The following is a 23,991-nucleotide window of genomic DNA, read 5'->3' as shown; positions in this document are numbered from 1 at the left end:
AATAACTAAAGCTTTAAAAGCTGAAAATATTTTACACTGCTGAATTTTTAAGAAAATCATGAAAAAAGAAAAAAATATTGCCGACCACATGAGTCTAAATTGATATTACCAACAAACAAATTTAACTTTTGCACAATATTCAGCATAGAAATAAATATAATTAAACTTAAAGGGACATAACCTAGTTTTTATATATTTTTGACCATTAGAGCCGTTTTTTGATAATTGAAATCATACTTTACTTAGATTTTATTGTTTAGATTATCCATTTCCATACATCTGAAGTGTTTTTGGTCATCCTGGTGTTTTTAATATCACCAAATGAATTTCTCATATTTTTAAAAAGCACGTGCATCTGAAAAGTAACAGTTATGGAGTGGAGTTTTCGTCTATTTTTAGATGGTATTTCACCATTTCAAAGTCACAGACTCATGTTTCACTCAATTGTAACATTATACAAATGTCTTACAGGTCTGTAGATTAACTAATTTTCATGGGCGGAAACTACGGTCTGTCCCTTTAAGAAAAACCTCTCTTAATACATACATGCACATCTAAATTTAAAATCTTTCAGTCTTTAAAAAAAGTTTATACAATGCCTACTTACCCTAAAGAATTTGCCTCAAAAACGACAAAGAGATTTGAGCCTGCCTACCTACCTACCTAAGTACCTAACTACACTAATTTCTCTGGCTTATGTAATTGGAATCACACACATTATCAGGGCTTCTAGATTATGGTAGCCCCACTCCCATGGCTAGTGATATACAATGTTGGGCTAGTAAATAACTACTAATGCCATGCCCGGCGGCTAGTGAATTTTTTTTTGGTCAAATGTTGCAGTTAAGTCTGTTTTGTAAATATGAATATCCTGCACCCACCCCAACCCCCCCAATGTTAGTGTTTTTAAGCTCTATCTCCCTCTTTAGGTGACATATCTGATTATTACTATTATTTAGTAAAATTGTATTAACTTAAAGTAAAGTAGGGCTAGTGAATGTTTAATTGTGGCTAGTAACTTTTATAAATCAATTATCCATGATATTATTCTGTTTGGCCTAACTAGGGTCAGCTGTTTGAACAATACCTCAGTGTTGAGATAAGCTTCTCTGTTGGTTTGATAGATTTTTGCGATCTGATTTCCAGTCATCCTTTCGTACCCACAGGAACCGGTGATATCGGTCAATCTCTGACAACAAAACAAGCAAAAAAATTCATTAGGAAAGGTACAAATTAGCGGTAATGTTCAGAGTAGTATACGAACAATTGCATGGCTTTAGACTGCTGCAAAGTTGAGTTGATAAAAGGTCTGGCCACAATAAGTACAGTAAAGTACTCTTATAATGCACTGCAAGGGACTAGGAACATCAGTTCATTATAGCAGTAGTTCCATGTACACATTAGCGGTAATGTTCAGAGTAGTATATGAACAATTGCATGGCTTTAGACTGCTGGAAAGTTGAGTTGATAAAAGGTCTGGCCACAATAAGTACAGTAAAGTACTCTTATAATGCACTGCAAGGGACTAGGAACATCAGTTCATTATAGCAGTAGTTCCATGTACACATTAGCGGTAATGTTCAGAGTAGTATATGAACAATTGCATGGTTTTAGACTGCTGGAAAGTTGAGTTGATAAAAGGTCTGGCCACAATAAGTACAGTAAAGTACTCTTATAATGCACTGCAAGGGACTAGGAACATCACTTCATTATAGCAGTAGTTCCGTGTACACATTAGCGGTAATGTTCAGAGTAGTATATGAACAATTGCATGGCTTTAGACTGCTGCAAAGTTGAGTTGATAAAAGGTCTGGCCACAATAAGTACAGTAAAGTACTCTTATAATGCACTGCAAGGGACTAGGAACATCACTTCATTATAGCAGTAGTTCCATGTACACATTAGCGGTAATGTTCAGAGTAGTATATGAACAATTGCATGGCTTTAGACTGCTGGAAAGTTGAGTTGATAAAAGGTCTGGCCACAATAAGTACAGTAAAGTACTCTTATAATGCACTGCAAGGGACTAGGAACATCACTTCATTATAGCAGTAGTTCCATGTACACATTAGCGGTAATGTTCAGAGTAGTATATGAACAATTGCATGGTTTTAGACTGCTGGAAAGTTGAGTTGATAAAAGGTCTGGCCACAATAAGTACAGTAAAGTACTCTTATAATGCACTGCAAGGGACTAGGAACATCACTTCATTATAGCAGTAGTTCCGTGTACACATTAGCGGTAATGTTCAGAGTAGTATATGAACAATTGCATGGCTTTAGACTGCTGCAAAGTTGAGTTGATAAAAGGTCTGGCCACAATAAGTACAGTAAAGTACTCTTATAATGCACTGCAAGGGACTAGGAACATCACTTCATTATAGCAGTAGTTCCGTGTACACATTTGCGGAAGTTAGCCGTTGTCATTCAGGAAGTTGGCCATTTTTTATTTTTCAAATTAAATACCATAAATACAAGAATCAGTGGGGTGTTTTTTTTTATATTTCATTTATTATCACCAATTATACAAATATTAAGATAAAAATTATGATCGATTTGCGGTATACACTAATTTACACTGAAATTCACAATTTTGACAAAAACATTGGTTCATTTTAGAAGTTAATTCACTATACATAGTTTGTTCTATACATTAAAATTTATTAAAGGGACATTCCTGAGTTTGCTGCAATTTTTAAGATGTTATCAACTAACAGAGACTTTTTAACGATTGTAATTAATATCAAATATATTTTTTTGCATAAAATATTAATGGCTGTATATTAAATGTGTTTCTGATTGTTCAGATATTAGTACTAGGTTAAATTTCATTATATTTTCTAAAATAAAAAAAATTCGTACATACAAAATTATTTGAAGACAAAATCCAGTTTGGGCTTCTTACAAATATTAAGACGACCAGAGACACATTGAATATACAGACACTTATATTCTAAACAAGAAAATGTATTTAATATGTAAGTTTAATCGTAGAAATATATTATTAGTCGGAAACATCTTACAATGCAGCAAACTCAGGAATGTCCCTTTAATACTGTATTGGGGGTAAAAGGAGACTTTACAATCAGTTCATTTTACCCGGTAGTTTGTTATAAGCATGTTCGTTCTAAAAGTACTTTACTGTATGCCCAACATAAGCAAGCTATTATTAACATTACAGACAAAAAGACCAGCTTGCCCAGTTTAGTGAGATAAAAAGCCATGGAGCCTAATTCACAAAGCTCTCTTAGGCTCTGCTAGACAACAAAGCATCCTCTTTGCAAGTCTTTTAGCATTGCACTGCGAAATCGCAAAGTTGCGAGAGTTTAGTGAATTAGGCCCCTGATCTAAAGCAGGCATTATAACGAAACAGGCAAAATGACAGCTCAAAATTAAAGCTACACTCTCTAGTATATTTGTAATGTTTTCTTCCTCCGACACACCATTCTTTGATTTCCTTCAGATCTCAATTACAATCGAGGTCGCACTTTTACTGAAACAATTATCATTTGAAGGAATACCAAACTGGAATGTGACTTCTAAACTTCTATGCAAGAGATTATATGTATATGTACCATACAAAGAAAAGTTAAAAAAAACTGGGCATGAGTTCGACCCGTACCCCCCTTTCACTTTCATTGGTTATGGTTAGTTTTAGGGTTAGGATTAGTCTTTAGGGCCTTGATATAGAGGGGTACGGGTCGAAGTCTTTCCAAAAATTGAGTTCTGAAGTTGCCATATACGCATCTTATAGAAAAGTGTAATTCTATTCTGATTGCATTTTGCATTTAGCAACAGACATTAGTAAAACTCCTCCAATTCCGATCTTTGGTAAACCAACAATTCTCTAAAAACTGGACATTTTTCACCGTTCTTTTTAATAAACATCAGTTCAGGGTCACGTTCCATGAAGTGATCTTAGTTCCAAGATCACCATAACTGCACAGCTGACATATGCACTTAAGGTGATCTTAGCGCTAAGATTGCGTTGTGGAACTGGGTCCAGAACCTTTTATTAGATCCCATGGGTGTCCCAGTCTGAAGAGGTTCAGTGTATAAGATGTCAAAGTGTAACAGCAGCTTCAGTAGGGTTTATGAAATAAATACATCAATAGCTGGGGTTTTATATAGATATATGCACACATATTATGTGGGTTTTGTTAACCTGTTTTCCTCCCACTTTCTCTTCAAGGTCTCGACACAGCTGTGTAGTACTAGCATCCATCCAGATGGGCGAATCACCAACACTAAACACATCCTGGAGAAATGAAAGGAATGTTAAATCCAGGGATGACAATCACAACTGGTTATATCCACTTTTTGCAAACAGAGTAATAGACTATTTTTCTTTTCCTTTGAGTTTTCTTTTTCTCTTTTAATGCATTTGTTTTCCTTCTTCCTTGTTTGTGGTGGGTGGGTGGTGGTACGGGGGTGGTGTGTGTGTGTGGTGTGTGTGTGTGTGTGTGTGTGTGTGTGTGTGTGTGTGTGTACATACATGCAATAGGAGTGATAAAAAGCTACATAGTAAAAAATACTAATTTGACAATACTACATGAGTGGCCATTAGTTACCACTGATCTTACAATGAATTATTTCAAACCATGTTTAACAAGTAACGGCAATTTGTATATGTTAATAAATAATGAGCTGTAAGGTATATGGTATCTAATGGACATTAATATAGTATACTTTTACATATCCTCCAAAAACACATTTAAAACAAATTTAAATGTATTTTTTTTAAACAAAAACTTATTTACATCACTTGTGCGGTCGGTCTAGGATCAATCCCTGTCGGTGGACCCATTGGGCTGTTTCTTGTTCCAGCCAGTGCACCATGACTGTATATCAAAGGCTGTGGTATGAGCTATCCTGTCTGTTAAATGGTACATATAAAAGATCCCTTGCTACTAATGAAAAAATGTAGCAGGCTTCCTATAGGTCAGAATTACCAAATATTTGACATCCAACAGCCGATGTTTAATAAATCAATGTGCTCTAGTGGTGTCATTAAACAAAACAAAATTTTACTTCGTGCTTGCAGTTAACTTAAACATTACGAGAAATCAGTTTCAGGATAACTTGTACATTACAGAGCAATCAATTTTCATTGTGCTTCTTTCACTGGGTGGAAGGAAGGAAATGTTTCATTTAACAAGGCACTCAGCACATTTTATTTACAGTTATATGGCGTCAGACATATGGTTAAGGACCACACAGATACTGAGGGAGGAAACCCACTGTCGCCACTTCACAGGTTACTCTTTTCGATTAGCAACTTGGGATCTTTTATATGCACCATCCCATAGACAGGGCAGTACATACCACAGCCTTTGATATACCAGTCGTAGTGCGCTGCCTGGAACGAGAAATAGCCCAACGGGGATCGATCCCAGACCGACCGCGCATCGAGCGAGCGCTGTATCACTGGGCTACTTTCTCATCATCTATAGTCCATCCCATCCTCGTACAAAAAATGTTTCTGGTCAATTATTTTACTTTGGTTTCACTTAAAAAGAAAAGTAAAAGTGTTTTTGAAATTAAAAAAATATTATTTTTGTGAGCAATTTAGAAAATAATCAGCTCAGAAATAAATAAATAAATTTCATAGTATGAAAAAAGGCGTTCCCCGTGGGACGGACTATAGCAGCAGTCAACTGTACGTCTTTAAATTGATGACACTTATACTCATGGGTGTGTAAAAATTACTTTGTTAGTTTTCTTTTTAAATTACGAAACAAGGGTGGGAATTGGTAAATTGTTAAAAAGAGGAAATCTAGAGGGGTCCCGGAAAGTCTTGAAATCCTAGGTTAAAATCTGTGCCATCTGACACATTTTGGAGGAAAGGACGATTAAAATGCAAGGAAACGCAATGTTCCATTAGAGGAAAACAGCTGATCTGAGGAGAATTCCCACCCTGATGAAAGCTAATTTCATTGTTGTCTAATTACAAACTTTCTTTGCTTATTCAATTCTGACTGGATGAACTCTATAAAAAATTTAAAGTTGGCCTTCAATCAAGCACAAAATAATAATGTCATTACAAAAGTGTATTTCGGAATCACTGATAGAAAATGATTTATGTATAATATTTCAACAATATTATTTGCATAGTTTATAATAATAAAGTACTTACTAACCTTCAACTGACTATGCATGGAACTTTCAGGATTCAGATTATTAAGGAGATGCTGTGCTCCTATTTTCCAGTAGACACTGCCATGTTGCTAAAAATTAAAACAAGATTTAATAAAATTTATAAGTGAAAATTCTTTACTCAGAATAACGTTTAAAGGTACAATTTCTGTCCAAACAGTGCAACACACATTTCAAAACCCAACGGTAGTACATGTACATTGATACCAGTTCAACTTAATTTACCATCCAGATGGAAAAAAATCAATGTGCTCTAGTGGTGTCGTTAAACAAAACAAACTTTTTTTTTTCTTTTCTTAGCAAGAAATCAACATACATGAAAGATTATTTTTCTGCATGTAGACATATTTCAAAAGCACAAATGTTAAAAACTAACAGATAATATACCCCAGGTATATTTATCAATTATTGACTGTCATTGAGGGCAATATCAATTTCTTCAGTCCATAAAACATGATACTGCCCGAAATGTCTATAATTGTTTTATTACATAATGTCATCCATAAGACTCGTACATTCCTTCTTTGTTTATTAGAATCGAAATATGCCAAGGCTTATAATTTCCCACAATGCATTAAAACTGATGGGATTTAGTGACATCACGTTATTCTATGACGTTGTATGACACGCAAAGGAATGCGGAAATAAATAGCTGAAACATTACCAAGACAAAAAATCAAATTCAAGACATTATAACCAGTAAGAGTGTCAAAATCATAATAATAGCAAAATAAGACCAATTACTGATTACCTACAAATGTACGTTTCTAAATCTGCAATATATACCATACACAATTTGACGATTACTGACCTTGTTTTGGTTGTATTTGCAGAATTAAACTCGGTATGACTAAAGATATTTATCGTTTTGCTGAAGGACAACAAAGCATTTTGTCACAAGCTTGTGTTTGTTTACATTACAATTAGCAGTTGACATTGCATTATGTTACCTATTCATTAATTGGATAGAATTTTGTTTCATCTTTATTTTCATTGTTCAGGGCAATATCACTTTTGATGGACCGGTGGGACCATCTCAGGGCAATATCACTATTTACGGATGGTCATGTGACTGGTTTCTGACCAATAAGAATGCAGATATATATAAATAGTTTGTAATCGTTAAAAGCATGCTGTCCTGGGCACACACGTCAGCTATCTGGGCTGTCTGTCCAGGACAGTGGGTTAGTTGGTTAGAGGTTAGTGAGAGAGAAGAGGGTGTAGTGGCCTTACACCTACCCATTGAGGTCTTAAGAACTCACTCTGGGTGAGAGCCAATACCGGGCTGCGAACCCTGTACCTACCAGTCTGTAGTCCGATGGCTTAACCAGTCTGTAGTCCGATGGCTTAACCAGTGTGCCACCGAGGCCTGTGTAACTAGTGAGTAACCTCATCTTATTACAGGTCTCCTTCTGTTCTGGGCCCTGTTCCACGAAGCAATCTTAGCACTATAATCACCATAATTACTTACCATCATGACCTTAATTTTTTTTTAATTTTTTACGATTCCACGACAAAGTGAAAATTAACCTGTGTGTGTAAAAATGGATCTAACATACACAAAATACCTTTTATGAACTCCGCATTCGATGAAAAACATTCTAGGTCATATGACTTTCATTTTTCTGATGAACTCTGGGTAAGGCAATAAACATTAACCAGCGCATGTGCACTGTAGATTAATAGAATCTATCACCGTTGTGAGGTATAGATAAGGCAATTCCAACCCGAGGGACCAAATGTCCTGAGGGTTGGAATTGCTTTATCTATACCACACAACGGTGATTCATTCTTTTTCTTGCCCATTTAATTACTGTAATAAAACATTAACTTTGTAAGCTACGAATTGTTTATTGTAGAAAGATTCATAAACATTTTACCTACTAACTCCTTTAATTATACGTGGAAAAATATAGTCCACATTATGCAACAACATAAAAATATAACAACTTACCAATAAATATAAAGTTGAAAAAATTAATTTGTTTAAATATTTTTAAAACAATGATACAACGTTAAATGGCACAACAGAATTCTGAAAAACAAGTTATGACGTCAATAGTATGTAGAAATCGTCTAGCCCTCGGGTTGGACAGATTTATCTAGCCCTAGGATCAGACAGATTTATCTAGCACCGTGCAAAAGCTGGATAACCCTGTCCAGTGGGCAAGAAAAACTAAAGGAACTCTGTGACGATTGGATCCTGATTTGGGCCAGATCAAATGTTCGAATCGTGACTATAGGAATGGGAAAAGAAAGTTCTTGTTCCAGCTAGTGCACCACGACTGGTATCTCAAAGGCCGAAGTATGTACTATCCTGACTGTGGGATGATACATATAAAAGATCCCTTGCTACTAATGGAAAAATGTAGCGGGTTTCCTCTATAAGACTATAGGGTGGGACGTAGCCCAGTGGTACAGCGCTCGCCCGATGCGCGGTCAGTCTGGGATCGATCCCTGTCGGTGAGCCCATTGGGCTATTTCTCATTCCAGCCAGTGCACCACGACTGGTATATCAAAGGCTGTGGTATGTACTACCCTGTCTGTGGGATGGTGCATATAAAAGATCCCTTGCGGCTAATCAAAAAGACTAGCCCATGAAGTGGCGACAGCGGGTTTCCTCTCATTATCTGTGTGGTCCTTAACCATATGTTTGACACCACATAACAGTAAATAAAATGTGTTAGAGTGCGTCGTTAAATAAAACATTTCTTTCTTTCTCTAAGACTATATGTCAAAATTGCCACATTTGAGAGTCAGTAGCTGATGATTCATAAATCAATGTGCTCTAGTGGTGTCATTAAACAAAACAAACTTTTACTTTTGTTCTCCTTGTACCAATACTTGTGCATGTAATTTATATTTAAAAAGCAGATAACTGATAAAAAGTTAGGTGACAGTGGGTTTTTTCAAAGTTTTTGTTGAGAACGAAATACTGTTGTCAACTTTCTTGACACATGGTAACCTAGCTACTCGGGGTTTCTGCCAGAAGGTAAAACGGGTATGGCACCATACCAAAATATTTGGCAAATTAAAAAAAAATTTAAGTTAATCTTTTAACAAAATTAATTATTCTTATCATTACTGTATGCTTTTCTTAACACTAGCCCTAAACGTAACCCATTTTCTTTCTGGTCCCCCATACCTTGTTGAGTGTGGTTGCATTCAATTCCATAGCGCCATACCCAAAAATTTCTTTCTGGCAGAAACATGGCTACTGATAACCTAACTGACCATTCTAGACTTATTTCAATCCCTGTTAGTTACTCATTCACATCTTTTATTTTTGTCCTTATTACCAATTACAGTTCAAGCATACTGTCATGAGCATACACACACTTTATCTAGGATTTTAAATTTTATGTGAAACACTTTTTTCTTTCTGTGCTTTGTGATCATCAGAACCAATTGGAAACTTGATGTTTTTAGGTAACTTTACTAATGGTGGATTATGGACTTTGGTACTGGTGGATCACTTAACATGATAATCGGTAATAAACTTTGGTAATGGTGGATTACTTAACATGATAACTGGTAATAGACTTTGGGAATTGTGGATTACTTAACATGATAATCGGTAATGGACTTTGGGAATTGTGGATTATTTAACATGATAATCGGTAATAGACTTTGGTAATGGTTGATTACTTAACATGATAATTAGTAATAGACTTTGGTAATGGTTGATTACTTAACATGATAATTGCTAATGGACTTTGGGAATTGTGGATTACTTAACATGATAATCGGTAATGGATTTGGTAATGGTGGATTATGTAACATGATAATGGGTAATGGACTTTGGTCATGGTGGATTATGTAACATGATAATGGGTAATTGACTTTGGGAATGGTGGATTATGTAATATGATAATTGGTAATGGACTTTGGGAATTACTTAACATGATAATCGGTAATGGACTTTGGTAATGGTGGATCACTTAACATGATAATCAGTAATGGACTTTGGTAATGGTCGATTACTTAACACGATAATCGGTAATGGACTTTGGGAATTGCAGATTACTTAACATGATAATCGGTAATGGACTTTGGTAATGGTGGATTATGTAACATGATAATGGGTAATGGACTTTGGTAATGGTGGATTATGTAACATGATAATGGGTAATGGACTTTCGTCATGGTGGATTATGTAACATGGTAATGGGTAATGGACTTTGGTAATGGTGGATTATGTAACATGATAATTATAATCGGTAATGAACTTTTCAGTTCTGTGATTTTGCCGGCTCCATTACCATCATGCTACAGAAAACAATTAGTTCCATGAATTCTGGAGGTCTGTGTAGACCATCTGCTTTCACACACATTAGGAGCCATCCACATTTATTACATATGTCCAAGACTGGTTAGGGTGTTCACCTTTTATGTATGAAGAATGTATGGGGTGTAGAAGGTGCTTCACTGACAGTACATATATGCAAAACAATCAAATGGTTTATGTAACATAGATGCAATCCAAGATCCTAATTGTATGCAACATACTTTTCAACATGGAAGATCAAGAATACATTGGGTATGGGGATGGTGGTGGTAAATGGTCAGTTGTACAAAAGGTAAACCTGATTGTGTGTATATATATACCTATGGATGGCACAGTACCTGTCCACTACCTGAAACTGCAGCTATCTTCTCAAATGGAACGTTTTCCGACTTCATCTTCTCCAGCAGCATGTCAAAAGCCTGAGGGAAAGCAAACAAAAATATTATAAGACTGGTACCATTGTCTTTCTATCATATCACAATGCATTTAATGTTAGTTGCAGCATCCCAAAGACAGGATAGTGCATACCACGGTCTTTGTTACATCAGTTATGGAGTATTGGCTCAAATGAGAAATAGCCCAATGGGCCCACCAACAGGAATCGATCCTAGATCGACCGCGCATCAGGCGAGCATTGTACAACTGAGAGCTATCCTGACCGCTCATCCCCCTGAATATGGCTCTGGCAAGAGTTCATCATTCTATTAAATCAGCTAACAGGGACATACACACTGGCTATACTACCAAATACAGCTAACAGGGACATACACACTGGCTATACTACCAAATACAGCTAACAGGGACATACACACTGGCTATACTACCAAATACAGCTAACAGGGACATACACACTGGCTATACTACCAAATACAGCTAACAGGGACATACACACTGGCTATACTACCAAATACAGACCCCTCAGTCTTGGAAGTGAAGGAAGCTAGTCACATATTTCACCCACCTTACGTCATCCATTAATATCACATATAACTAATGGTCCAGCTAATATGATCATTTCATACAAAACTAATTAACATCTGCCCTATTTGAAAGTAGACAAGGCTCAACTGTAGCCTTAGCCTGAAGTCTTTTGGCTACCCATTTGTTTTTCGAGCTACCAGATGTCTAAACTCAGTAATCCGCCGGGCTACTAGATTTTTTTCTTTTTTACATCCAGTTACTCCGCAATCAACAAGATGCCACCTAAACGATTTTGCTTTCTCTTCCATTCTTTTAAATTTATTAAAATGATGGGGATAGCACTGAACAAAGTTACGGTCAAGGTAGTGTAGATTAAACTAAAGCTACTACATTAAAATTAGAACATATTAGATATTTCAATATTTGTATTTATGCAAATCAGAACTAACCTCAGACAGATGTACAGTTACTGACCTTGACCCACATGGCTGTTGGTGCTGTCACAGTAACATGATCATCATGCACATGTACCCCACCATCAGTTCTGTGTACATAACAAGAAAAATATGTACGTCACATTCCATTATTATCTATCTGAGCAAATACTGTACTTTTTCATCACAATCCATTTCCATACATTCTAAGTAAATTATTTAAAGAATAATTCAAGCTGAAATCATGGCATGCATGGTCGATCATCCTACCTCATCTTTTTATACATTCATCCTATTTAATCTCCATTCACACCCATTCTATTTAATCTCCATTCACACCCATCCTATTTAATCTCCATTCACATCCATCCTATCTAATCTCCATTCACATCCATCCTATCTAATCTCCATTCACATCCATCCTGTCTAATCTCCATTCACATCCATCCTATTTAATGTCCATTCACATCCATATTATCTAATCTCCATTCACATTCATCGTATTTAACCTCCATTCACATCCATCCTATTTAATCTCCATTCACATCCATACATTTATTTTATCTAATCTCCATTCACATCCATCATTAATTATCTAATCTCCATTCACATCCATCCTATATAATCTCCATTCACATTCATCCTATTTAATCCCCATTCACATCCATCCTATTTAATCTCCATTCACATTCATCCATATCATCCTCACATCCATCTAATCTCCATTCACATCCATCCTATCTAATCTCCATTCACATCCATCCTATCTAATCTCCATTCACATTTAATCTCCATTCATCTAATCTCAATATATTAATCATTCACATCCATCCTAATCTTATGTCCATTGACATCCATTCCTATCCTATTAATCTCCATTCACATTCATCCTATCTAATCTCCATTCACATTCATTCTATCGAATTAATTTCCATTCACTTTAATCTCAATTAACATTAATTCAATCTCATTAATCTCCATTCACTATTTAATCTCTATTCACATCCATCCTATATAATCTCCATTCACATTCATCCTATTTAATCCCCATTCACATCCATCCTATTTAATCTCCATTCACATTCATCCTATCTAATCTCCATTCACATCCATCCTATCTAATCTCCATTCACATCCATCCTATCTAATTTCCATTCACATCCATCCTATTTAATCTCCATTCACATCCATCCTATATAATCTCCATTCACATTCATCCTATTTAATCCCCATTCACATCCATCCTATTTAATATCCATTCACATCCATCCTATTTAATCTCCATTCACATCCATCCTATTTAATCTCCATTCACATCCATCCTATCTAATCTCCATTCACATCCATCCTATCTAATCTCCATTCACATCCATCCTATCTAATCTCCATTCACATCCATCCTATTTAATCTCCATTCACATCCATCCTATTTAATCTCCATTCACATCCATCCTATCTAATCTCCATTCACATCCATCCTATTTAATCTCCATTCACATCCATCCTATCTAATCTCCATTCACATCCATCCTATGTAATCTCCATTCACATCCATCCTATCTAATCTCCATTCACATCCATCCTATCTAATCTCCATTCACATCCATCCTGTCTAATCTCCATTCACATCCATCCTATTTAATGTCCATTCACATCCATATTATCTAATCTCCATTCACATTCATCGTATTTAACCTCCATTTACATTCATCTATTTAATCTCCATTCACATCCACCCTATCTAATCTCCATTCACATTCATCTTATCTAATATAAATTCAAATCCATCTAATCTTATGTCCATTGACATCCACCCTATTTAATCTATATTCTCATTCATGCTATTCTAATCTCCACTCACATTCATTCTATCGAATTAATTTCCATTCACTTTAATCTCAATTAACATTAATTCAATCTCATTAATCTCCATTCACTATTTAATCTCTATTCACATCCATCCTATATAATCTCCATTCACATTCATCCTATTTAATCTCCATTCACATCCATCCTATTTAATCTCCATTCACATTCATCCTATCTAATCTCCATTCACATCCATCCTATCTAATCTCCATTCACATCCATCCTATTTAGTCTCCATTCACATCCATCCTATTTAATCTCCATTCACATCCATCCTATCTAATCTCCATTCACATCCATCCTATTTAATCTCCATTCACATCCATCCTATATAATCTCCATTCACATTCATCCTATTTAATCCCCATTCACATCCATCCTATTTAATCTCCATTCACATCCATCCAATCTAATCTCCATTCACATTCATCCTATCTAATCTCCATTCACATCCATCCTATCTAATCCCCATTCACATCCATCCTATCTAATTTCCATTCACATCCATCCTATTTAATCTCCATTCACATCCATCCTATATAATCTCCATTCACATTCATCCTATTTAATCCCCATTCACATCCATCCTATTTAATCTCCATTCACATCCATCCAATCTAATCTCCATTCACATCCATCCTATCTAATCTCCATTCACATCCATCCTATCTAATCTCCATTCACATCCATCCTATTTAATCTCCATTGACATCCATCCTATCTAATCTCCATTCACATCCACCTATCAAATCTCCATTCTCATCCATCCTATCCAGTCTCCATTCACATCCATCCAATTTAATCTCCATTCACATCCATCCAATCTAATCTCCATTAATATCCATCCTATATAATCTCCATTCACATCCATCCAATCTAATCTCCATTCATATCCATCCTATATAATCTCCATTCACATCCATCCTATCTAATCTCCATTCACATCCATCCTATCTAATCTCCATTCACATCCATCCTATATAATCTCCATTCACATCCATTCTATCGAATCTCCATTCACATCCATCCTATCTAATCTCCATTCACATCCACATCCATAGATCTAATCTATAATATAATCATACATAAAATAATGACCTACTTGAATTCTGGAAGCTCGGTATCAAACTTCACTGCAATTTCCTGGATCACCTTCAGGTCATTGGTCACTAGAATTGCTTTTGCCTGGGGAAAAAAAAGTAATTTGTATTTTTAAAAATACACTTATCAATATACACACACCACATCCACCCCCCACATCCCCAACCACCAGATGGATACAGTATTATAATATCCATAGGTGTTTGTTTGTTTTGTTTAACAACACCACTAGAGCACATTCATTTATTAATCATTGGCTATTGGATGTCAAACATTTTAATTGTAATTTTAACAGTTTTAGAAAGGAAACCTGCTACATTTTTCCTTGAGGAAATTGGGAAATTGTTTAACGTGCACCTTCAGAGCAAGCTGTTGTAGCTCACACCTGTCCTGGGCACAAGTACCAGCCTCAGCCGGTTGCTCCGTCCAGGACAGGAATTTTTCCATTAGTAGCAAGGGATTTTTATATGCACCATCCCACAAACAGGATAGCACATACCATGGCCTTTGATATGCCAGTTGTGGTGCACATGCTGGAACGAGAAATAGCCCAATAGGCCCACCAACGGGGATTGATCCCAATCCAGCAGTGCATCAAGTAAGCACTTTACCACTGGGCTACGTTCTGCCTCTGTGTCCACAGGTGGGTCTAGTTAATAGCAAGTTAGATGATATACCTCATTAACATTATTATTTCCTGGTGCCTACTTACATTTAGTTTTCTCTAACACTACATGTATATATGTCAAAATTAACAAATGTTTGACATCCAATAGCCGTTGATTAATAAATCAATGTGCTCAACTGGTGTCGTTAAAAAAACACACAACTTAAAAGTGTGCCGACCTGGCAATAAATAATTTCAATCCCTGTCCCCTCCCCCTTATATCTCACCCTATCCTAACTTAAAATCTTGAGTTTATTGCTTGGATGGAATCCGGGTTGTTTCACCGCAAAACAAATTCACATCAGAGTCATTTCACCCGTATCCATTTTCGCTCCGGTCGTTTCGTCTCTGGTGTATTTTGATCTCTGACTTGTGTCCTCTTCCAATATAGGTCTAGTGATTATCCTCGAGCAACCATGGACCGGCCTATTAACAGGAAATGGTGTATAGTGTTTTACCGTGTTCACTTTATTGTCAAAATTAACCAGCAAACCAGTAAACCAGGCTTTTGTTTTTCAAGTGTGATGCTTGTCACATGACATCACCAAAACTCTTATGCAATGAATCTGCAAAGTCTCCAAAAATATTAAATAATCTCCAATCTATATTTACCCCAATATTCAAACAATCTCTTTTTTGTCCCAATAAATACAACCGATATTTGTCTGAGGTGGCGATCGGGATGGACATGCCTGAACATTCACATAAATATAGTTTTGGTTGGTTGGTAATATAATTTTGTTAAATAATCATATTAAAATTGTTTGTGTATACTATACACACACACAAACATCAACATTAATTACTACATCCCCACCACCCCCTATTATGATATAGCACAAACATCAATTTAAAATAATTAAAATCAAGTGTAAAGTACCATCTATATATATTATTACTATCAATGAACTCGACATATTACTAGGATATAGACTAAAGACAGTGTCGCAAATATTACAATTTACATATTGAATATATATTATAATTATTATTATGTTATTTAGCCAAACGGTATATCATTTATCATACGAGGGTGGGACTGGGAGGGAAAAGGGTGAAACGACCTGAGACGAATCTGGATAAGGGCGAAACGGCATTATGCATTTTTATTTTGCCTATATTAAAAAAAATCGAAGCTTTCCTGATTTCAGTGAATGTACCTGTTGTGTACTGAAATCAAACCCTAAAAACACTTTAGCATTTTCTCTACTGCTAACGTCGGTGGCCATCCTACCGATTCACCAAAGTTGGTCCAAGTTTTTCCCGAACATAATTTCAGTGTCTCGAAAACGACCGGAATATTCCGAATAGTAATACCGGATGTAGAGAATAAGTCGCGTTATAAACTTCCGTATTCATCATGTCACGCTGTAAAATTAATGTTTGTATTCGACTGTTAAAAGAACTGTATGGAGAACTGCCATCTAAAGTTGGTTACTACTTAATGACAACTGGCCCTAGCTCACTAAAAGTTATTTCATTCGATACCAAATTAACATTAACTCAGGTGCGTTGTGTTTCAACCAAGATAAAAAGTCTTAGTAAAGGGCAGTTCCACGGTAACTGATAGCCCGAGTACTCTGACTGTAAGAGAGCTAGGCGGACATTTGGACATAAACACGCTCTCATTACAGTCAGAGACCAGCCTATGTCTTTTTTTGGCAATTCCTGACTACCAAACGGTAGGCAACGAATCCCGCTCTAATACCACAACAATCCTATGTTTGACGTCGAATACATTTACATCAATCATTTTCGAGTTAAGTGATACAAAAAAATCCACATATTAATCACTAATACACATACTACAGAAAGAAACCTGACAGCACCCACATTCAGCTACGCTTCGTGACACTCCGTCGCAACAACAATTACAAAGCTCGGCGATCTATTTCGAGACTGGGCAATTCCGCCTTGTGCAGCAGTTACAGGGGTCGTCTCATAAGAGGAGGCAGTACGTAGCACATACTTTTGCCGTATCCTGTCGATAACACCCCAAATGTATCCTTCAAATTCAAAATGGAATCAATAATGTGTAATTGTTTTGGTTTAATGACGTAATGAAATCCAAATTCATCCAAAACGGCATTAGCCAACTCTTCCATGTTGTAACTTCGCTTGATATGAGACGGCCCCTGTAACTGCTGCACAAGGCGGAATCGCCCAGTGCGCGATCACGTGGTCTACGTCTCGAAATAGATCGCCGAGCTTTGCAATTGTTGCGATGGAGTGTCACGAAGCGTAGCTAAATGTGGGTGCTGTCGGGTTTCTTTCTGTAGTATGTGTATTAGTGATTAATATGTGGATTTTTTTGTATCACTTAACTCGAAAATGATTGATGTAAATGTATTCGACGTCAAACATAGGATTGTTGTGGTATTAGAGCGGGATTCGTTGCCTACCGTTTGGTAGTCAGGAATTGCCAAAAAAAGACATAGGCTGGTCTCTGACTGTAATGAGAGCGTGTTTATGTCCAAATGTCCGTCTAGCTCTCTTACAGTCAGAGTACTCAGGCTAGGTAACTGATAGCCCGAGTACTCTGGCCTCAGATTACAGTTATCTTCCCATTTGGACCGGCGTCGTGGCAGGCCATCGGGTATAATATCCGCCCGGTCCCCTCCATTATCTGCAAGGCTCAATGGGTAGGTGTAAACCACTTGCACTGACCAGTGATCCATAACTGGTTCAACAAAGGCCATGGTTTGTGCTATCCTGCCTGTCGGAAGCGCAAATAAAAGATCCCTTGCTGCTAATCGGAAGAGTAGCCCATGTAGTGGCGACAGCGGGTTTCCTCTCAAAATCTGTGTGGTCCTTAACCATATGTATGACGCCATATAACCGTAAATAAAATGTGTTGAGTGCGTCGTTAAATAAAACATTTCTTTCTTTTTTTCTTCCAATTTGGTTGTCGAAAATCCGGAAATTTGACCGCTCAAGTAGTCTGCTGTTTGACTCTGATTATTTCATGGCAGACAGCTATGAAGTGGCAACTGTTTGACTGAAGTGACAGGGGATAGCATGTATTTTGTAAACATGTTTAACTTGTTGACATTGAAGACTTTGTTTGTGGTAATTCCGGCCCATGCAAAAGTAGTGCTTTTTGTGTAAAATAAAATGGGTGTACTCCGGCCTGGTTTAGAGGGTGTGTCTGTTTAAACCAATATGCTGGGAGAAAGAGCTGGACAACAGGGGTTGTCCTTTTCAGGGTATGTGTCCCCCATGCAGGCAAAGGTACATACAAAACTTCACGGGCCTGCTGATATTAATAAAAATGTTATAGCCACTAAGGCTATATAGAAACATATAGCGAAATTAATTGTGGTCTGAGGCCACTCTGACTGTAAGAGAGCTAGACGGACATTTGGACATAAATACGCTCTCATTACAGTCGGAGACCAAGCTATGTATTTTTTTGGCAATTCCCCACAACCAAAAAGTTGGCAAAGATTTCCACTCTAATATCACAACAATCCTATGTTTGACGTTAAATACTTTTACATCGATCATTTTCGAGTTAATTGATTAAAAAAAATCCACATATTAATCACTAATACACGCACTACAGAAAGAAACCCGACAGCACCTGCATTCAGCTAAGCTTCAGCAAACTCCGGACAGCAGAATTCTAAGTTCGCCGACCTATATCGTGACGTTGCGTCACATGATCGCCCACTCAGCCATTCCGTCTACTAGGCGGAATCGCCCAGTGGGCGATCACGTGATCTACGTCACGAAATAGGTCACAGAGCTTTGTAATTCTTGCGACGGAGTGTCACGAAGTGTAGCTGAATGTGGGTGCTGTCAGATTTCTTTCTGTACTATGTGGATTTTTTTTAATCAGTTAACTCGAAATTGATCGATGTAAAGGTATTTGACGTCAAATATAGGATTGTTGTGGTATTAGAGCGGAAATCTTTGCCAACTTTTTGGTTGTCTGGAATTGCCAAAAAAATACATAGTTTGGTCTCTGACTGTAATGAGAGCGTATTTATGTCCAAATGTCCGTCTAGCTTTCTTACAATCAGAGTACTCGGGCTAGGTAACTGAGTGACGCAACATTCATGATTCAGACATTTTTTAACATCTTGATTATTATTATTTTTTTAAAGTATTCAATAAAATTCTTAAGAATGTTTTTGATTGAAATAAATATGTTGTGACAAAGTCATATCAAAAGAAAATTTTATTGCACACAATCTCAGCGCAACTACAATCAGAAATGAAGTGTGGGTAACTGACTCAACAAAAAAAGTAACTTTTATTTGACATGTCTTTGAACTTGCCAAAATTCTCTGAATCTGAAGTATCAAGTTTTCAGGTATATATAGAAATGTGTAGTGCACAGGTAATCTATGATCACTAGAACAAGAGAACTAAGTTTTCTACAAAGAATTTTTTATTAATGGGTAACTGATGTAACACTAAAAGTAATTGACACATTTGCAAATCATAAAAACTAATAAGAACATATTTTTAAAATAAAATATTTGTCTTTGGCAACTGGTTCATCTAAATTGTAAGAAATACATAAATCTTAAAGGGAATTAAAATGCTGATTTCATTTGTTTGTTATTTTTAGACCAAGAAGGTTCTGTGGATTCTTATTCAGCAGAACATTGTGACGTTTGATCAGAGCAAGCGGTCCGGACTGGAATACACCATAGACACTGACCATGTGCTGTGGCGTCTGCGATTCCCGAAGTACATCTACTGCGCTAAAGCACTGTACGGCGATGCTGCCGAACTGTTGGTTGAAGAGCTCTTGCATGAAGGTCAAGGGGTCATAGGCAATGTCGTGCAGAAGGTCACTGATAAATTAAATGAAGCTTTAGAAACTGCAGGTAAATTATTTTTATTTTTATTTTTTTAAGCTTTGGTTGCGTAATGAGCTGCCGAACATCTTCGAGGTTGACCTTCACTATCTGAGCATATCGCTGATGTAGTTTCCCGGCCTGGAGTGACCACTGCTCAGATAGTTCCAGTGGTCATAATGATATTTTGTTTTGGGGAAAGCCCATTGTTAAGGCCACCACACTCCAACTAAACTTTCCCATGCTAGGCATGGGTTATATCTAGTTGTAGCCCAGTGGTAAAGTACTCGTTTGATGTGCAGTAAGTATGGGATTGATCCCCATCAGTGGGCCCATTGGGCTATTTCTCGTTCCAGTGCACCACGACTGGTGTAGCAAAGGCCGTGGTATGTACTATCCTGTCTGTTGGATGGTGCATATAAAAGGTACCTTGCTACTAATGGAAAAATGTAGCAGGTTTCCTTTCTGAGCCTGTATGTCAAATTATCAAATGTTTGACATCCAATAGCCGATGATCAATAAATCAATGTGTTCTAGTGGTGTCATTAAACAAAACAAACTTTAACTAACATGTTGTCAATGATAATTGTAGCCTCTGTTGCAGTAGCAATTGCCTCATTCTCCAAACACACTTTCTACCAGCAGATTTATTGGAGGGTATGTAATAAGGACAAAACACATCATAAGTGTCCCTACAAGGCAGTTACGGGATTGAAATCTTTTGAAATGCAATATTGCATTGCATGTACTGTCACAAATTTTAAACAGCAATTCTCTTACTATAATTTTTCTCAAAATTGTAAAAATGTATCCATTAAGATTTTAAGGTATGTTTCATTTCATTTCAACTTAGTTTCATGCTTATATCCAATTACGGTTCAAGCATGCTGTCCTGGGCACACACCTCGGCTATCTGGGATGTCTGTCCAGGGCAGTGGGTTAGTTGGTTAGTGGTTAGTGAGAGAGAAGAGGGTGTAGTGGCCTTACACCTACCCATTGATCCCTTAAATTAAGAACTAACTCTGGGTTGGAGCCAGTACCGGGCTGTGAACCCTGTACCTACCAGCCTGTAGTCTGGAGGCCGGTTTACGGTATATAATTTTACCCTTCGTACACTCTGGCAGAAACCCTGCCAGATACATGTACAGTGAAACCTCTCAAAACCTGACCCTCTGTAGACTGCAATTCCCTCAAAACCGGACATTTTTCTTATTTCCATTTTTAATAATCAATACAGAACTTAACCTCTCTAAATACCTCTTAAAACCAGATATTTCAGTTGGTCCCAAGGGTGTCCGTTTTAGAGGGGTTTCACTGTAGCTGGAAATAAGATGTTATTGTTACTGTTACAGGACATACAAGGATCCAGTCAAGTCTGGTACGCGACAAGTTCAGCAGTCTTGTTCGCACACATTTTCTTCAGAGATGTCCAAACCCTGTGAGAGATGCCAAACAGAGAGTCATCTCCCTTGAAAATCCTGCCCAATCAGAAACCTTGTTTGTTCTGCCACTTATGGATGTTGATGGTAAAATTTGTTTTGTCATTACGTTATCACCATAGCTTTATTGTTTACATGTTGGTACTAAGTACTCAGGGAATGTTCTATAGAGAAAAATAGATGAGTACCCATTGGAGACGATTTATCTTAAAACAAGTCAGAAACTTTTGGGAACCCCGAATTGTAAGATAAATCATCTCCAATAGGAACGAGATTCAGAGTGTATTTTTCTATTTGTTACATACCCTTAAAATGTTAATTTTAATGTAGTTTAACAGGGAAACTAAACAAAAAGCCTCAGCATAAGTTTGAAAGTGTGTAAGTTAATGATGTCATAGACATAAATGACGCACCAAAACGACAATATCCGTTTATAGTTAATCTGGTCATGACCTCATATTAGCCAATCACAAGTCACAGAAGCTAGTGATCGACAACATGTGTTTAAGATGATATTGGTGTACTGTGGGTCATCTCCTACACAGGGGTGGGGTGGGGAGATGTAGCCCAGTGGTAATATGTGGTCAGTTTGAAATCGATCCCCATCAGTGGGCCAATTGGCTACTTCTCGCTCCAGCCAGTGGTACATCAAAGACCATGGTATGTGCTATCCTGTCTATGGGATTGTCACGGGGATTCTATAATTCCCGTAACTGAATAAAACACGATTATCCAAATCTCTCTCCTAACTGTATATCTATTAGATCTCTCTGTAACAGGCGGTTAAACCCTAGTATGGCTCGTCTCTAGGTATGATCAGAGATACGATCTTATATAAAGTATATATTTTTATAGCACGTTAGTTCTCTAGATACACAACAAAAACACAATACACTTTGGAATCTGTATTAATCTACGCTGACAAATGTACAGCCGTAGTAGTTAATTAATAACAGCAATAATAACAACCCAGAACTGATCACTTAATTAGTTAATCTCTAGGTGTCTAGTTACACAATATGCGAATCACTTCACCGTTACACCACACCCACACGTGTGATAATTGAGAAACGTTTCCAGGAGAAGTTAATTAATAAAGGAATTACAACACCATTCCTAACTGGTTAATTTTTAATTAACCCTTACTACTCGTTCAGTAATGTGTGATAATTTAGAAACGCTTCCAGGGGAACTTAATTAATAAAGGAATTACAGCTCTATTCCTAACGGGTTAATTTTTAATTAACCCTAACTACTCATTCAGTAACCTTGTGACACAGAATTAATACTGGTACCGATCACAATAAAGACAATAACCTACAGTGTACCTAGGTCGTCTAGGATGACTGGCTAAGCTTTATATTACCAAATACTCATATAATGTTAGAACTAAAAGTCTACGATTTACTTTATCAGATGACCGAAGACACTGTCTAAAGAATATTGGTATAATACAGTATCAAAATATTTAAAGTCACATCAATCACATCAAGGTTATACACAGAGCAGAAATAATATATTTACCAGTCCAAACGGACAACGTTCCCCCTGGACGCCTTCCAAATGTTTCTCCTAGATATCTCTAAAAACTAGCTATTTATTATAAATCAGAATTCGCCTGGGGGTACAAGGCGGTACCTCCCCCTATCATCTGATATTTCTCTCTGATCATCAGACTTACTGACGCCATCGTCGCCAAATCACGGTTGTAAAAACCGCACTCGCAGAGGTATTACGTAACTACTCGCCACATGGCCTCCACAGCTGGACTAAGTGCATATTGGAATGCCCGATCGCGCGAAGTATTACGTAACAAGTTGCCCATCTGGGCTACGTGCAATGAAACTGCACACGGCCCTCTAACACAATTAAAATCGCCACAGGCGAAAACAAATTAAGAGCATGTACCGTCACACACCCCCACCTCAAAAAGGATATTTCCTCTACTCTAGGAATAGGGAAATATACTACATTAAAACAAAAAGGTGCGTTAACCGACGCATACGGGCATTTTTAACACATGTAATAATAAGGTGACTACCAGTAATCACACTGAGTCTCTGAGTCCCTGGTATACAAATAAAATATATATAAACAAAACAGAAATAAAGAATGTCAACACATTATCATAACGTTCAACTTCGGGACAGGGCATCAGCGATTACATTGGATGTGCCCTTGATATGTTCAATGGTAATTGGGTATTCTGCAGAAGAAGACTCCATCTCAAACTCTGGTTGGAGGCTTTCATTAGGATGGTCCAGTCCGTCTTCGTCTTCTTGGTACAGCACAGCTCCAGCACCCAC

At 37.0% G+C, this 23,991-nt stretch overlaps 2 protein-coding genes across 4 annotated transcripts in view; one reads left to right on the top strand and one right to left on the bottom strand.

Annotated features, from left to right (window-relative positions):
* Positions 1 to 16,730, bottom strand: part of LOC121386911 (xylulose kinase-like) — a 41,521-nt gene extending 24,791 nt beyond the window's left edge. The window contains exons 1-7 of one of the 2 annotated variants that reach the window (XM_041517956.1): positions 16,596 to 16,730; positions 14,770 to 14,852; positions 11,839 to 11,908; positions 10,782 to 10,862; positions 6,140 to 6,226; positions 4,165 to 4,257; positions 1,088 to 1,189 (exon numbers count right to left, since the gene is read on the bottom strand). In XM_041517956.1, coding sequence (XP_041373890.1) covers positions 1,088 to 1,189; positions 4,165 to 4,257; positions 6,140 to 6,226; positions 10,782 to 10,862; positions 11,839 to 11,908; positions 14,770 to 14,852; positions 16,596 to 16,664 — 585 coding nt within the window. In that variant the 5' untranslated portion in view covers positions 16,665 to 16,730. The remainder of the gene's footprint in view (positions 1 to 1,087; positions 1,190 to 4,164; positions 4,258 to 6,139; positions 6,227 to 10,781; positions 10,863 to 11,838; positions 11,909 to 14,769; positions 14,853 to 16,595) is intronic. The other variant, XM_041517966.1, reaches the window with a different exon arrangement.
* Positions 16,731 to 16,785: 55 nt separating this feature from the next.
* LOC121386895 (DNA-directed RNA polymerase III subunit RPC3-like) overlaps positions 16,786 to 23,991 on the top strand; it is a 92,289-nt gene continuing 85,083 nt past the window's right edge. The window contains exons 1-3 of one of the 2 annotated variants that reach the window (XM_041517939.1): positions 16,786 to 16,942; positions 20,015 to 20,276; positions 21,599 to 21,772. In XM_041517939.1, the coding sequence (XP_041373873.1) occupies positions 16,796 to 16,942; positions 20,015 to 20,276; positions 21,599 to 21,772 (583 nt within the window). In that variant the 5' untranslated portion in view covers positions 16,786 to 16,795. The remainder of the gene's footprint in view (positions 16,943 to 20,014; positions 20,277 to 21,598; positions 21,773 to 23,991) is intronic. The other variant, XM_041517945.1, reaches the window with a different exon arrangement.

The sequence above is a fragment of the Gigantopelta aegis genome, chromosome 2 (genome assembly GCF_016097555.1).
Source record: "Gigantopelta aegis isolate Gae_Host chromosome 2, Gae_host_genome, whole genome shotgun sequence".
Classification (NCBI taxonomy): Eukaryota; Metazoa; Mollusca; class Gastropoda; order Neomphalida; family Peltospiridae; genus Gigantopelta; species Gigantopelta aegis.
This window is presented reverse-complemented; position numbering and strand designations above follow the sequence as displayed.